Here is a 14177-nt window from a genome sequence, read left to right on the forward strand (position 1 = left end):
TTACAGTCTCACGATACCTCTAATCCTTTCTGGAATACAGAATAAACAACCAAAAAAGCACGATCTTCGGGGCACGTGGGCGGTTCAGTCGGTTGGGTGTCCGACTCTTGATTTCGGTGCAGGTCACAATCTTGCAGTTCGTGGGTTCAAGCCCCACATCGGGCTCTGTGCCTGATGTGCAGAGCCTGCTTGGGATTCTGTCTCCCTCCCTCTCTGCCTCTTCCCTGCTCTTTCTCTCAAAATAAATAAACACTAAAAAAAAAAAAAAAAAAAAAAAGCCCTATCATCTGTGTCAGTTCTATAAGGCATTCAGTGCCCATCTACCCAGCCACATTTTTCTGGAAGAGAAAACCAAAAGTTCAGAGAATGGCCACCATGCGAGTGCATAAATGCACAGATGGGTCCACACAGTGTTTCCCAGTTTCTCAAAAAAAAAAAAAAAAAAAAAAAAAAAAAAAGAAAAATAATAACTAATCCAGGCATATGTTTCTTTCCTTAATTGTATTCCTTTAACTTCTTAGAAAACCCTTTTATTCACTTCAGTAAAAATTTTCAAACTAAACTGCAATCACTTTAAAAAATTAATGCCACACACACACACACACACACACACAGACACACACACACACACCCCATAAATGCTCATGGTATGTCTTCAGGATGGAGAGAAGCCAAGCAAGGTACAAAGGAGGAAACAGCCGTCAGTGGCAAAGATGTCCAAGGACTTCCTTCCCAGACTGACCGTGCTTACTGCTGCCCGTCAGTAACGACGGGAACTTACACTTCACATGACAAACTGCAGTGCCTACGACGTCGGACAGATTCAACAAGGCACATCAGTCCGATCAAATGGAGCAGTAAATTCCAAATCAAGAATTTCAAAATAAACTGGCTGGGCTTTACGCCTAAATGCCCAATAGCTATTGTGAATGTCAGAACCACCAAAGCTGGAATAAACACTAATGGACAGACGTAAGACTTTCTACTATACCCCCGCAGCCAGCCACTTACAAAATATGTGTCATAGATAACAATTTACTAAATTATAATAAAAACTACCGGGCAGGATACAAAGTCTGCAGTTTCAAAACCGTGACTCTCAGTGCAGGATTTCTGCCGCAGACTCGGAACAGCTCCTACAATTGTACCGATTTAATAAAATACACGCTAGCTCATAACAGAAGTTTGACTCTCTTTTTCCAGCCCTGTAGGTTGCCCTCTAGGAGGCTACTTTAGGCAACAATTAAGGTTTATTGTCATAAGGGAGACCCGGGGTCATCTTGCAAAACAAAAGGTGAAGTTACAAGTTTAGCAAGACTAATAACTAGATGACAGCCTGTCTCCTTTAATTATTTTTTTTAACGTTTATTTATTTTTGAGACAGAGACAGAGCATGAATGGGGGAGGGTCAGAGAGAGGGAGACACAGAATCTGAAAGAGGCTCCAGGCTCTGAGCTGTCAGCACAGAGCCCGACGTGGGGCTCGAACTCACGGACCGTGAGATCATGACCTGAGCTGAAGTCGGCCGCTTAACCGACTGAGCCGCCCAGGCGCCCCCAGCCTGTCTCCTTTAAAGGATGGGCATTGCCAAGGCCAACGAGCAAGCCCCCAACTCTGGATGCACTTAAAGGCCTGGCTTTCCTGGGTGCAGACAATGACCACACTGGGCAAAGTAAGAGGAGGTACCAGAAGAATGGCAGGCCTCTATCTGATCACCATCAGATGCCTAATGGCTGCTTACTGGGCTTGTCCCGCATCTGCCTTGGTTCTAGAGGGTACGATTTCACTGAGGAAAGGAGCAAGAACTTACATGTGACCTGACCAGCAGCACAAGCAGCTTCTAGTTTTTGAAATGGGTTACGAAGCTTGCATTTGCTCTTGTGAAACAACTTCACTCAGGGGCACCTGAGCGGCTCAATCGGTTAAGTGTCCAACTCAATTTCAGCTCAGGTCATGATCTCATGGTTCGTGAGTTTGAGCCCTGAATCAGGCTCTGAGCTGACAGTGTGAAGCCTGCTTGGGATTCTCTCTCTCTCTCTCTCTCTCTCTCTCTCTCTCTCTCTGCCCCTCCCCCACTCGTGCTCTCGAGTGCTCCTTCTCCTCCCCCTAAAATAAATTTTAAAAACTTTAAAAGCCTATAAAACAACTTCAAATTAAAGTACTTCTGGGGAGCCTTGGTGGCTAAGTCAGTTAAGTGTCCAACTTCGGTTAAGGTCATGATCTCACGGTCTGTGAGTTCGAGCCCCGCATCAGGCTCCGTGCTGACAGCTCAGAGCCTGGAGCCTGCTTCGGATTCTGTGTCTCCCTCTCCCTCTGCCCTACCCTGCTCATGCTCTGTCTCTCTCAAAAATAAACATTAAAAAAATAACAATAAACGTACTTCTGACACTTTTTAAATAAAAACACAGCAGATGGCTTGATTTATATTTCAAGAAAAGAAATCAATTATCAATAGATATGAGATTTCTGTTCTTACAGGTTTTCATAGCTCTTTGCAATATAATGGTATTTTAAACTCATTTAAGAACTGAATGGCTACAAACAGCTAATATTAAAAATCATTTTTACATAGACTTCTGACCGTACCTGCTTTGTTTCCTTTATTGTCTTACTGAAAATGTGTGATTGGTTTGATCCACAAGTGTTACCCAATACATTTTAAGCTCCATGAGGGCACTGCCTGGAAATGTGAGGGCAGGATTCACTGATTTAGAAGAGTCGTTATCAACCATTTGCCTCTTTTTATTCTTCTTGGCTGATGATATCCACTGGATTTAAAAAAAAAGTTTTTTTTTTCAATGCCAGTTTCAAGGACTCCAGGAAGTTAAAACGTTTAATTATTAACCATTAGTGATATTAAAATATTTATATGCCTTTTAGTTCTACTTAATTGAATTTGGTAGAAAGAGTAATGGAGGCAGTCCTTTGCTTGGCAGATGACAGCATTATCAGTTTGTCTGCAAAAGTAAGGCTTCGGATAGATCTTTCTTCAGAGACCCTATGTGGATTTGTCTGAAATCACTTGTGCTAATGGAATGTTTTTATCCTCAGCCGGGACAAGTGAAACAAGTCCACGTTTCAAAGGGGGATCTCATAAAGACATCCACGGCATGAGTTTCCCCAACAACGGGACTGCAAATCTTAGCTCGGTTTTAGGTGCCCTGTGGCACACTTTGAGTAGAGGTGAAAAGTCCTGCATGTCCACACCAGTAGGTCCCTTTGGGGGTGTGTTATTTGCCCACCACAACTCAAGGCACAAGACTGGGAAACGATTCGGGATAAACCAGCAAATGGATGTTCTACACGGTGAAAGAGTCTTGGATTCGTGAGTTTACCTGATCTGTCCACGAACCAGAGGTCTGTTCTTTGTCCTATTCATGTTTGAATCAAATGGCACCTCAAAAAACTGCAAAAAGATTGAAAAGAAAGACAGAAGGCATTAAATATAATGCGAAACAAGTCTTCTGCTTCTGTTCTATAATTCTGTCCACAGCAAATTTCATTTTAATTTTTACTAGCATGAACCCATACTCTTGGTACTCGATGGAGGAAAACTCTCTGGAAGAGACATGCTATAAAATTGTATGAATTCACTGGCCAGGTCATGCACGGGTTCCACACTCATCCACTCTGAAAACCACTTACTAAATATACAGCTGCTTCTTCCAGAGCCACTGTGGCAGCTGTAAAACATGAGTGCTCTAAATGACTTCAGCACCTCGCACACATCCCAAAGCCTGCGAGTCGACCAAGAATAAATGAACCCTGGGACACGGGCGACTCAAGCGATTAAGACCCCAGATGAAGCTGTATACGACCAACGAGGCTACCCTGTGACCAGGGTGACAACCCCTCTCTGCCTGGCCTAGGTCCCCTCTGTGCCTGCGGGTCCCAGCATCACTCGCAGCAACCCTTTCGCTTTCAGAGCATCCCAGTTTGGACAATACGTTGGTATCGTCACCCTCACAAAGAGGTACTAGACCTGTGGCCAAGAAATTCACACTCTAGTGTAGGGGACAGCAAGCTCTAGCTTATGGGCCACCTCCAGCCGGCACCTGCTTCCGAATGGCTCACAAGATTCGAACCGTTTGTTCGTTGTTTTTTTTTATTTTTTTTTAACGATTAGAAAAATAAATCCAAAGAAGGAGAATACTTCGTGACATGTGGAAATTACATGAAAGTCAGATTTTAGTGTCCATAAATGAAGTTGTACCATAACTCAGCCATACTCGTTTGTCTACGCCTTGCTCTGGCTGCTTTCACGCCACAGCGGCCGGGTCGGGAAGCTGCAACGGAGATGGGATGGCCCAGAAAACCTAAAATATTTACTCTCTGGCCCTTTACTGAATATGGTGTGCCAACCTTTACTCTAATGGAAACACTGGCATACAGATGATTGTAATAACGTGTACAGTACAACGAAAGAGAGATGGTCTACGATGGGCTCGGAATCAGCTGGGGAGGCAGGGAAAATAGCCTTCCGAGCACTCTCTGACAGACTTAAGACTCAGCCGGAGTGCGATGCTTTAAGGGGATTGGAGGGAAGAAAAGAGCAGTCTAGACGCAGGAGGAAGCAGACAGAAAGAAAGGCACCGGAGGCAGAAGTTTCATGATACACTCAAGTTGCCAGAAGAATTCAGGATGGCATAGAGGTTAAGGGTCCGGGCTTTGCATTTACAGATGAGGGTTACATTTCCGCTTTGCCAATTACGAGCGCCTAAGTAACACTGTCTACAAGCCCGTTTTCTCATCTGCAAAATGAGGGTAATAATATATAACTTGCAAGGTTAATGCGAGGATTAATAAGATACTGACATACAGTATAATGCTTGGAAGGTGCTTAATAATGGGTAGTTTATTTAATGTTTATTTTTGAGAGAGAGAGAGAGAGAGAGAGAGAGCGCGCGCGCGCGAGTGGGGGAGGGGCAGAGAGAGAGGGAGGCACAGAACCCGAAGCAGGCTCCAGGCTCCGAGCTGTTGGCACAGAGCCCGACCCAGGGCTCGAACCCACGAACTGTGAGATCATGACCTGAGCTGAAGTTGGACACTTAAGTGAGCCACCCAGGCGCCCCAACTCTCCTGTCTTTAAGTAGAACCACAAAGTGTGCAATCCTGCCCTTCCTTGTCCTGAGTTCTGATTTTGTAATGTCACTTGATGGTTGGTGTTTTTCCTTTGGATATTTTAACATCATCACAAATGCAATGTGTTCCAAACTGAACTCAACACATTTCCATGCAAATCAAGTACTTCTCCAGAGTTTTTTTTTTAAATCAAATACATAACTTTTTCTATTATAACTCATATCAAAATCTTTAGATCAGCTTTGATTTCTTCTATTCATTGACCAACCATATTCATCGCCAAGTCCTGGTAATTTAGACTTCATAATATCTCTCAAACCTGCCCTTCCCAGTTTACTGTACTATTAACACTTGTACGGAATCATAATAAAACTACTTGCTCAAAAAGATTGAATGATTTCATGTTCGCCTCACTGCTCATTCTCCGGTGGCCTTAGAAAGTCCAAACTCTTTTTTTTTTTAAGTTTATTTATTTATTTTGAGAGAGACAGAGACAGCACAAGTGACGGCAGGGCAGAGATAGACGGAGAGAGAGAATCCCGAGCAGGTTCTGTGTTGCCAGAGCAGAGCCTGATGTGGGGCTCGAACCCATAAGACCGCGAGATCATGACCTGAGCCAAAACCAAGAGTCGGACACTCAAATGACTGAGCCACCCAGGTGCCCCTGAAAGTCCAAATTCTTTGTATGTTACATGGGTTGAAGGCCATCCCTCATCTCACCCCACCACTATTTGCAACCTTTTATCACTTGCTTGACTTCTGTCCCTGTGCCACACTTGTCACTGTCTTGTGAACATAGCCAAGTGCCCCGGGGAGTTGGAGACTTGGACAGCTTTTAACTCTGAGGCCGGAGGAAACAGATGTCATGAAGACATCACCACAATCAGGATACTGTACATATCCATCATTCCCAAGTTTTGTCATGCCTCACTGTAATCCCCTCCCCCCGCCCATAGCTCTTCCTCAGGCGGCCAGTGAACCACATCTTGAGTCCCTATAGATCACTTGAATTTTCCAGACTTTTATGTAAATGGAATTTTATAATACGCACTTTCTGTCTGGACTTTTTTTCATGAGGCAAAATTATTTTGAGATTCATCATATGGCTCAGTGTATCAATAGCTCATTCTTTTTTATTGCTGAGCAACATTCCATTATATGTGTTGGTAATACCACTATTATAATAGATCTATTCACTTGTTGATGGATATTTGGGTTGTTTCCAGTCTGAGACTATTATAAAAAAGCAGCTATGGACATTTGTGTTCAAGTCTTTGTGGGGGCATATGCTTTTATTTCTCACAAGTAAAGAGTGTGCAACATACAGCAGGTATATAAACTACGTAAGAAACTGTCGAACTGTTTTGCAAAGTGGATTGCCGTTTTACATTCCTCCTATTGGTGTATAAGAGTTCCACTTCTAGACCCTTCAAGAACTCCATTTTGGGTCATCTCCTGTGCCAAAGACAAGGGGAACACAGCATGGCTAGCACACAAAGGTAGTTATAAACATCAGCAGTGGTCCTGTGACCAGGTGCAGATACAAGGAATGTAATAGTACTTTTCTCTTATTTGGATATAAACATTTTATTCCTCTCTCCCCTTCTCCTAGTGGCAAAGGTACGCTGACGGTATGTAATCTCGTGTCTCAGAACTGAGGCTGGACAAACATCAAGGGGGGTGGGGGGGCTGTGACCCAGCCTGAAGACGGATGAACATCACCCAAAGATGCAAAAAGGGACTAGTGAATCTTGGGTTAGTGAATTTGGGGTTGTAAGAGGGACACTTTCATCATGTCAGGCTACGGCCGTCTCTGGGAGCTAGGTTTGACCCAACGGCGTGTCCCGGTGCTCAGCCGACAAGGCGTTGTGTTCGCGTGTTGCTCCTGTCCACTTAGCCCGGAGCCACGATGCCCCACGCTCCCCTCCCTGTCCAGCTGTAGGGGCGGGACGGCCGCAGAGCTCGTATGCGATCTGGAAGGTGGAAGCGAAACAGCGGCCACGCTCACACTTGGAAAACTGCTCTAAGCTCAGGCACTACCAAGGCTCACCCCCAACCGGTGGGGCTCCTCTGCCTGCTGCCCCGGCCGCCTGCAGGGGCACCGGGCCCGCGCTTCACCACCCTGCCGGATCTCTGGGCCACAGCCAATTCCTGAGCCCGCCCACTTCTCAGAATCCTGGCTCAAGTCTGTGTGTGGTTTCGTAGTCAAGTGCACGTGCTCTTGCACAGGTTACCTGTGTCGTCAAGGTTGCCGGCGGGGAGGCAGCAAGAAACAGACACGAGTTCCGAGTTCCCGTTTGTTCCAGTGAGTTTCACCTCAACCTTGCAGACTGCAGGTTGCTCCTGCTCTGCCCTCCCCGGCCCTCCCTGCCCTTCCCTCCTCTCCCCTCCTCTCTTCTCCGATGGTCCTGCTCAGCTCGGCCCAACACCAGGTACAGGCACCTGGTGCCTTCCAGACGGCTTCACTCCCAGCACCGCCTTTGGCTTAATTCCCCACAATACATCCCTTAAATCACTCACAGTGGCTCTGACGTTCTGCCCAACCCCCAATAAGGGCTTCTTCTCTATTACTGTCAACCCTGCCACTATTTAAAAGTATTTAAAATGTTTATTTCTTTCGAGAGAGAGTACAAGCCAGGGAGGGGCAGAGAGAGAGGCACAGAATCCGAAGCAGGCTCCAGGCTCCAAGCTGTCAGCACACAGCCTGACGCGGGGCTTGAACCCACGAACCACAAGATCATGACCTAGCCGAAGTCGGACGTTCAACCGACTGAGCCATCCAGGCACCCCTAAGTTAGAAGTATTTAACTTCTCAATATGCCCATCTTATCTGAAGTCCTGAATGACAGGCTTCCTGAGATATGTGAATTTATAATTCTTAAGGAGAACCATGCAAATAGGCGCAAATAATTTTTAAAGGAACCAGCAGTGCAAATGAATATGTACATTTGTAGACAGTACTATGTTCATTTTATGATGATTTATAAGTGTTAAAAAATTCTTTGCCCCTGAGAGTCTATAGTCTTTCCTGAAGTAGTTCAAGTTACGTGTAATTAAAATGTTCCGAATCTGTTTAAATTCCCTCCCTTCCCCAACAAACACTTTCTATTGGTATTTGAAATAACCTTTTCTTCATAACTTATTAATTTCATTTCACAGGAGTAATGAGGATTCCCATTACAAATCGTGCTGTTTAAACGCTGGCTAAGGTGTTATCTCACATAACACAGAAGCTCTTATATAAACAAGTATTCTGGCAGTTCTCAAGGCGTGGTTCAGGAACTGAATGAATTATTTCACCTGGATAAGGAAAGGACACTAGCTTGTCTCCGTTTTGGGCACGTCAGCCATCCGAAGATGGGAACCAAGGTCTAGAACGTGCAATCCAGCTGCCGGATGCCTGAACTTGGCGGGACCGTCTGACTCCCACGAATGCTCACGCTAACTGGGACAGGCCACATCTGGGTAGAAATACCATGCTAACCGCAGTAACCAAGACCGATGGTTCGTTTCAGTGAGCACTGGACCATCTTTCCTAGAACCAAGGGGCCACAGCTCATTACCCTATTTTACTCTGTGTTCCATGCATTTTCTATAATGCCTCTCAGTTGAGATATTTAAAGCAGATTTCCAAAACATAAAGTACGGGGTAGTTAGATGACAAATGTAAATACTTTAGAACCCACAGCTGGCTCATTAACCTACTCACATTTTGTTCCTGTACTTTATAATAAGTTTTTGTTTCATGATATTAGCATTTCAGTTGGCTCCAACTACTTCAGCAGTGAAGTAAAACTCCTGCAATGTGTATTAAAAACAAAACAGAGGGGCGCCTGGGTGGCTCAGTTGGTTAAGCGTCCGACTTCAGCTCAGGTCACAATCTCGCGGTCCGTGAGTTCCAGCCCCACATCGGGCTCTGGGCTGATGGCTCAGGGCCTGGAGCCTGCTTCCGATTCTGTGTCTCCCTCTCTCTCTGCCCCTCCCCCCTTCATGCTCTGTCTCTCTCTCTCTGTCTCAAAAATTAATAAACATTAAAAAAAAATTAAAAAACAAAACAAAACAAAATAGAAGGGCACCTGGGTGGTTCAGTCGGTTAAGCATCTGACTTCGGCTCAGGTCATGATCTCATCGTGCACGAGTTCGAGCCCCACATCGGGCTCTCTGTTGTCGGCACAGAGCCCTCTTCGGTTCCTCTGTCCCCTCTCTGCCCCACCCCACTCTCAAAAATAAATAAACATTAAAAAAATACCCCCCCCCTTAATCACTATGAAATAGCCTGGTGACATTTCTACATTAAAAAAAAAATACAAATGCAGAATTACCAACCCTTAGAATATACTGTTCTGCCCCCTCTCCCATATCCTGACTACTCTGAATGATGGCAGAAGTAATACACCGTAGTGAGCACAATCTCGACAGCTGCTCAGGCCACACTGATTCTCTTGGGGGTCAGGCTTGCACCTGACCTGCCTTTGGAAGGCTCTGTTCCCTGGGTCCCAAATGGCTGTATATGCCAGTATGCATACCTGGACACAGCGACTGGTTTCCTGAGCAGGTATCTGATTCGAACTGGGCGACAGAGTCCTTCCTTGGATTTTACGAACCAAAGCCCAGGAAAATAGGTCCTCCCTCCTCTTCAGTTGTTTGTGGCCAAGGAATAGGATAAAAGGAATTGGAGAAGAGACCCAACAGGGATGCCTGGGGTCAAGTTACCTCTGGGGCTCCACCTCTGGCCCTTGACAGCTTAAATCAACCCTTTAATGGGACTCCAACTCTGGCCTCCAATGTCCTAATACATGAGGACTGCAAAATACTTCAAACGTAGAGCAACGTATTGCACAGAAGGGAATAATACTTTGCTTTTTTCTTGGGGCAAACAACTTGCTTTTAATCCATCTGCGTTCCTTTTCAGAAACATTTTTCAGTCTCTTTCCTCATAAAAACCCACCAGTCTTCTGGCATTCTTTTCAGTTTCAACTTTTTACTTTTTATCCAGGTTCCCGGCCTCATCATCTTCCCCTCGGTCACATACCCCCCCCCTCCAGCGAGCCTATATCATCTGTTATGTCAGTGGGGCTCCTGGGGCTACAAATGACAGAAAGGCAGCTCAAAGTAGCTCAAAGAGAAATGGAGCTTTATCTCTTACAACAGGGTGGTAGCTGCTTTTGGGAATCACTAGCTTCAGTGTCAAAAGTGCTATCATGCTTCCGGCTCTTTCCAGCTCTTGACTCTGCTCGGAGTATTTCTGCTCGCAGGCTCTTTCCATCAAACAGCCAAAATGGCACTACCAGCCTCAGACTCTCACGCTCCTGGCAACCTTAGCAGAAAGTTTGTTTCCCGACAGATCTCTAAGAATAAAGTCCAGAACCAGCATGGCGACTAGGGGATGAGGTGACCATCCTTTGAGCAGGGAATGGGTGCTGGTGGACAGACACAATGACACAGTATCTCCCTCAAGCCACAAGCGGTATTTTCTCTACATAGGAAAGAAAAATCCTATCACCAGAAGAAGGTAGGAAGATGTTAGGCAGACAGAGGCAGTGAAATTATTTATAACTCACTTAGAAAACCAACACCCCAAATCACTTCCTTCCACACGTCATACTTTATAAAGTAACCTGCCTACAGCAGTGAAGGTATTCCTCAGTTGAAGTTTCTGAAAGGCATTAATCAATATGAACATAATAATTTATATTAATCTTTGTCTTGTAATCCGTTTGGGAATCAGTTTAATGGCTCTAGTGGATAGTGTAGCAAATGGATGCTCTTTTCTCCTCATAGCGACTTGTGGACGATACAACACACTATTACACCAATGGACAAATATTTATTAGATGCCTATTATGACGTATGTGCTTTTCTATTATATCATGCTTTCCTACTAGTAATAATTATTACTCCAGAGAGATGATGCCCAGATGTAAACTATGCCTATTCATCCTGCAAAACTCTGAATTTTATGCGTGAAAATGACAACAGCTACCAAGAGTGGATAGAAACAGAACCTGTTCCCAAGTGATGAACGTCCCTATTCTTACTCTGATTAATTGTACGCCATGCAAAAATGAGATGTGTTCTGGAGATGTGTGTAAGTCGGGCTCGGAAAATATTGACTTTGATAACAAGGCGTAACTTTCCTTCCCCTGTGCTGAATCACCAGAGCAACATTCTTCTCGAGGCTCAACGGGAAAACAAACACGAGAACCTTGTCCGTGTTTGTTTTTCCATCCATCTCCTCAAAGCTGTCAACAACTGTTTGTCATTCCAGGGCGTCTCACAGCTTCCCAGGTCCACGATAATGCCTCCATCAATCTCGGGCCAAGTTAAAAGGGATGCTAAAATAAATAAATAAATAAAAGCACAGGGAGAGGCCCCTTATCCTGCGGGATTCCATATGCCATGACTTGCGGCTTACAAATCAGTTAAGAGACCCGGTCAGCCATTACTTTTTGGTTGTTACCAATGTTCTACTTGCCATACCCAGAGTAAACAAGTTAATGAGCAAGACTCCTTGTTCCCATTGATTTTTCCCCATGAGGCATCTGAACCCATGAGTGCATACGTGCCCCGGCATTCGTCAGAAGTGGCTTTTCAGCTCAGGTGGTGAGGGGGGCACCGTTCTCCTCTAAACATGTTATTCAAGCCATCTACCGCTTCGTAAGTTGTACTTTAAGGCTTCGCTCTTAAGGGAAAATAACAGAAAGGTATAAAAGGTCACCCAGCACTTATGAGACACCCAAAGTACCACATCCTGTAAGTAACAGAACTCAGAAAGTCTCATCAACTCTGACCAGCTTCCGAAAACCATACTATAGGGGCGCCTGGGTGGCTCAGTCGGTTGGGCGTCCGACTTCAGATCAGGTCACGATCTCACGGTCCGTGAGTTCGAGCCCCGCGTCGGGCTCTGGGCTGATGGCTTGGAGCCTGGAGCTTGCTTCTGATTCTGTGTCTCCCTCTCTCTCTGCCCCTCCCCCATTCATGCTCCGTCTCTCTCTGTCTCAAAAATAAATAAACGTTAAAAAAAAAAAAAAAAAAGAAAACCATACTATAGGTCACCCCTCTTCCCGTACAGAGAGATCTGGGTTTGTAACACTGCTCTCCGAAAAAAGGTGGAAGGAATATACGACAAAATATTTACAAATATTTGTCTCTGCGTAGAAAGATTTGGGGTTATTTATTATCCTTTACCCTTTTGTATTTTACAATCGTCCATAAAGACCATGCATATGCCACTTTGGAAAAAAAAAAAAGGTATTAAAAACATTCTATCTAAGTGATATAAATACAATATTTGGACAGAGCCTCTTTAGGTGAACTAATAAAGAATTACTGAATTGATCTAGGATAAAACCCACATTTATGAGGCCCTAGAGGATTAGAACTCTTTATCCCCCAGAAAGAATCACAGAAAGACAAAGCGCTGACCCTGAGTATTTCTCAAGTACACCCATGACCGGCCCGTGGGCCCAGTGCCTCTCCCTCAATTCCAGCCCCCATTTCTTGTCCCATAGGTTGTAACACCCTCCTAACCACCTCCTGGTGCCAGTATAGATCCCCAGTACCAATTTTTCACTTGGTGGCAGGAGAGATCTTTCCAGACGCAAGGCGGCCTACGGGGCTGCCCCCGCCCCCGGCTTTGCGTTCTGGCTTGGCCCTGGGGGCCACTGTCCACCTGCCGCAGGAGCGCAGGCCACCAGCTCTTCGCCAGGACCCGGGCTGCCTCCGCCACTGTCCCGGGACTTGCTGCTTGGCCCCGTAGTTGGCTTTTCTCTGCAGGGGTGCGGCGGGGGTGGGAGAGGCGCGGTGGGGGTTGCACTGCGGTGGAAAGCCCGCCCTCCCCACTGCAAGTTTACTGCCCCCAGTCTCATGCAGCTCCTCTGCGTCCTGGACTGCCCTCACAACCTCTCCACCAACTTGGCCTGCGCCCCTCGGCAAGGAGGTTTCACGTCTGGCTGCTCTCTTCCCTTCCACCCCCTCCCTTCCATGCGTGACATCTCACAGGGCACTGTCGTTTCCTGCTGCCATCTCGGCCAGAGTGGGGTCCAGGGTGAGGTTAAGAGCCTTCCAAAACCTCCAAATAAACTCAAAGGAATTTCAGCTCTAACAGCTGCCAACGGCTATAATCCCATCTCTGCAAAATAACCCCCCATTTTTAAAATCGTTTATTCTGAAGGCCAGTTTTGAAGAACTACAAATAAAAGCACTAAAGCCCACTAAAGGCTATTAATGTGAACAGATATTCTGACGGCAGAATATAAAAAGAAAATAGCTTTTAAACCAGGGCTTACGAGATTAGAAAATCTTTGCTCACCTAGTGCTACGTAGTTCATCGTAATCTAACAGGGACGCAGGACTATCCTATCAATACGTTCTTCTGGATCCCTCCACGGCTGTAAAACAAACTAGGCACACTTACTGACAACGTTAACAGTGATAAAATAATATGACAAGAGTCTGACCTCTGAAACAGCTCCCTAACATACCACAAAGAGTTTACATGCCGCTCTTTAAAAAAAAAAACAAAAATTAGGACGTGAACGTTTTTAAAAGGCAAGAAGTGAGTAAAATCATCTTTTCCGAGTACTCCGCAGCAGAAGAATGGCAGGATCTACTCAAAAAAGGAAAGGTTATACCACATGTTGAGCAATAAAGCTGGCAAATTTACAGCGGTTCAGATGCGGCTGTAACATACATCTGGCCACAACAGGGCTGGGGCTACAGAAATCATTAAGCAATCTGAGAACTCCCAAACAAAGACACTGTAAAATTCTGAACTATAAAGCAAAGGAAACACACTTAATCCCTCGGGGGTTGCAGTATGTATTTCAACTGGGTTATCCTTTCCCCCGTAAGGACACAGCGATACACCAGAAGGTGGAGTGACACAATATCTCCACTGTACGCATGTGGGCACAAAGCCAGCTTGCCCCGGCGCTCCTGGCACCTGTTGGTTTAATCATCCATCGCATTGCTCTACACGGCAGAGAGAAACTGGAAGGGGGGACGGGGAGCAAAAAGGAGGCGGCGGTGGGGTGGGTGGGAAAAAAATACACGAGCCATTCATTTCGCCTATCGGAGAATATATACACATACCT

The 14177-nt window shown here is 45.5% G+C and overlaps 1 protein-coding gene across 2 annotated transcripts in view; it reads right to left on the bottom strand.

The window, feature by feature from the left end:
• Positions 1 to 14177, bottom strand: part of LOC125926975 (protoheme IX farnesyltransferase, mitochondrial) — a 137793-nt gene that overhangs the window by 38560 nt on the left and 85056 nt on the right. For both annotated transcript variants that reach the window (XM_049636922.1, XM_049636924.1), the window contains exon 5: positions 3336 to 3406. In XM_049636922.1, the coding sequence (XP_049492879.1) occupies positions 3336 to 3406 (71 nt within the window). The remainder of the gene's footprint in view (positions 1 to 3335; positions 3407 to 14177) is intronic.

Source organism: Panthera uncia, chromosome E1, assembly GCF_023721935.1.
Source record: "Panthera uncia isolate 11264 chromosome E1, Puncia_PCG_1.0, whole genome shotgun sequence".
NCBI lineage: Eukaryota > Metazoa > Chordata > Mammalia > Carnivora > Felidae > Panthera > Panthera uncia.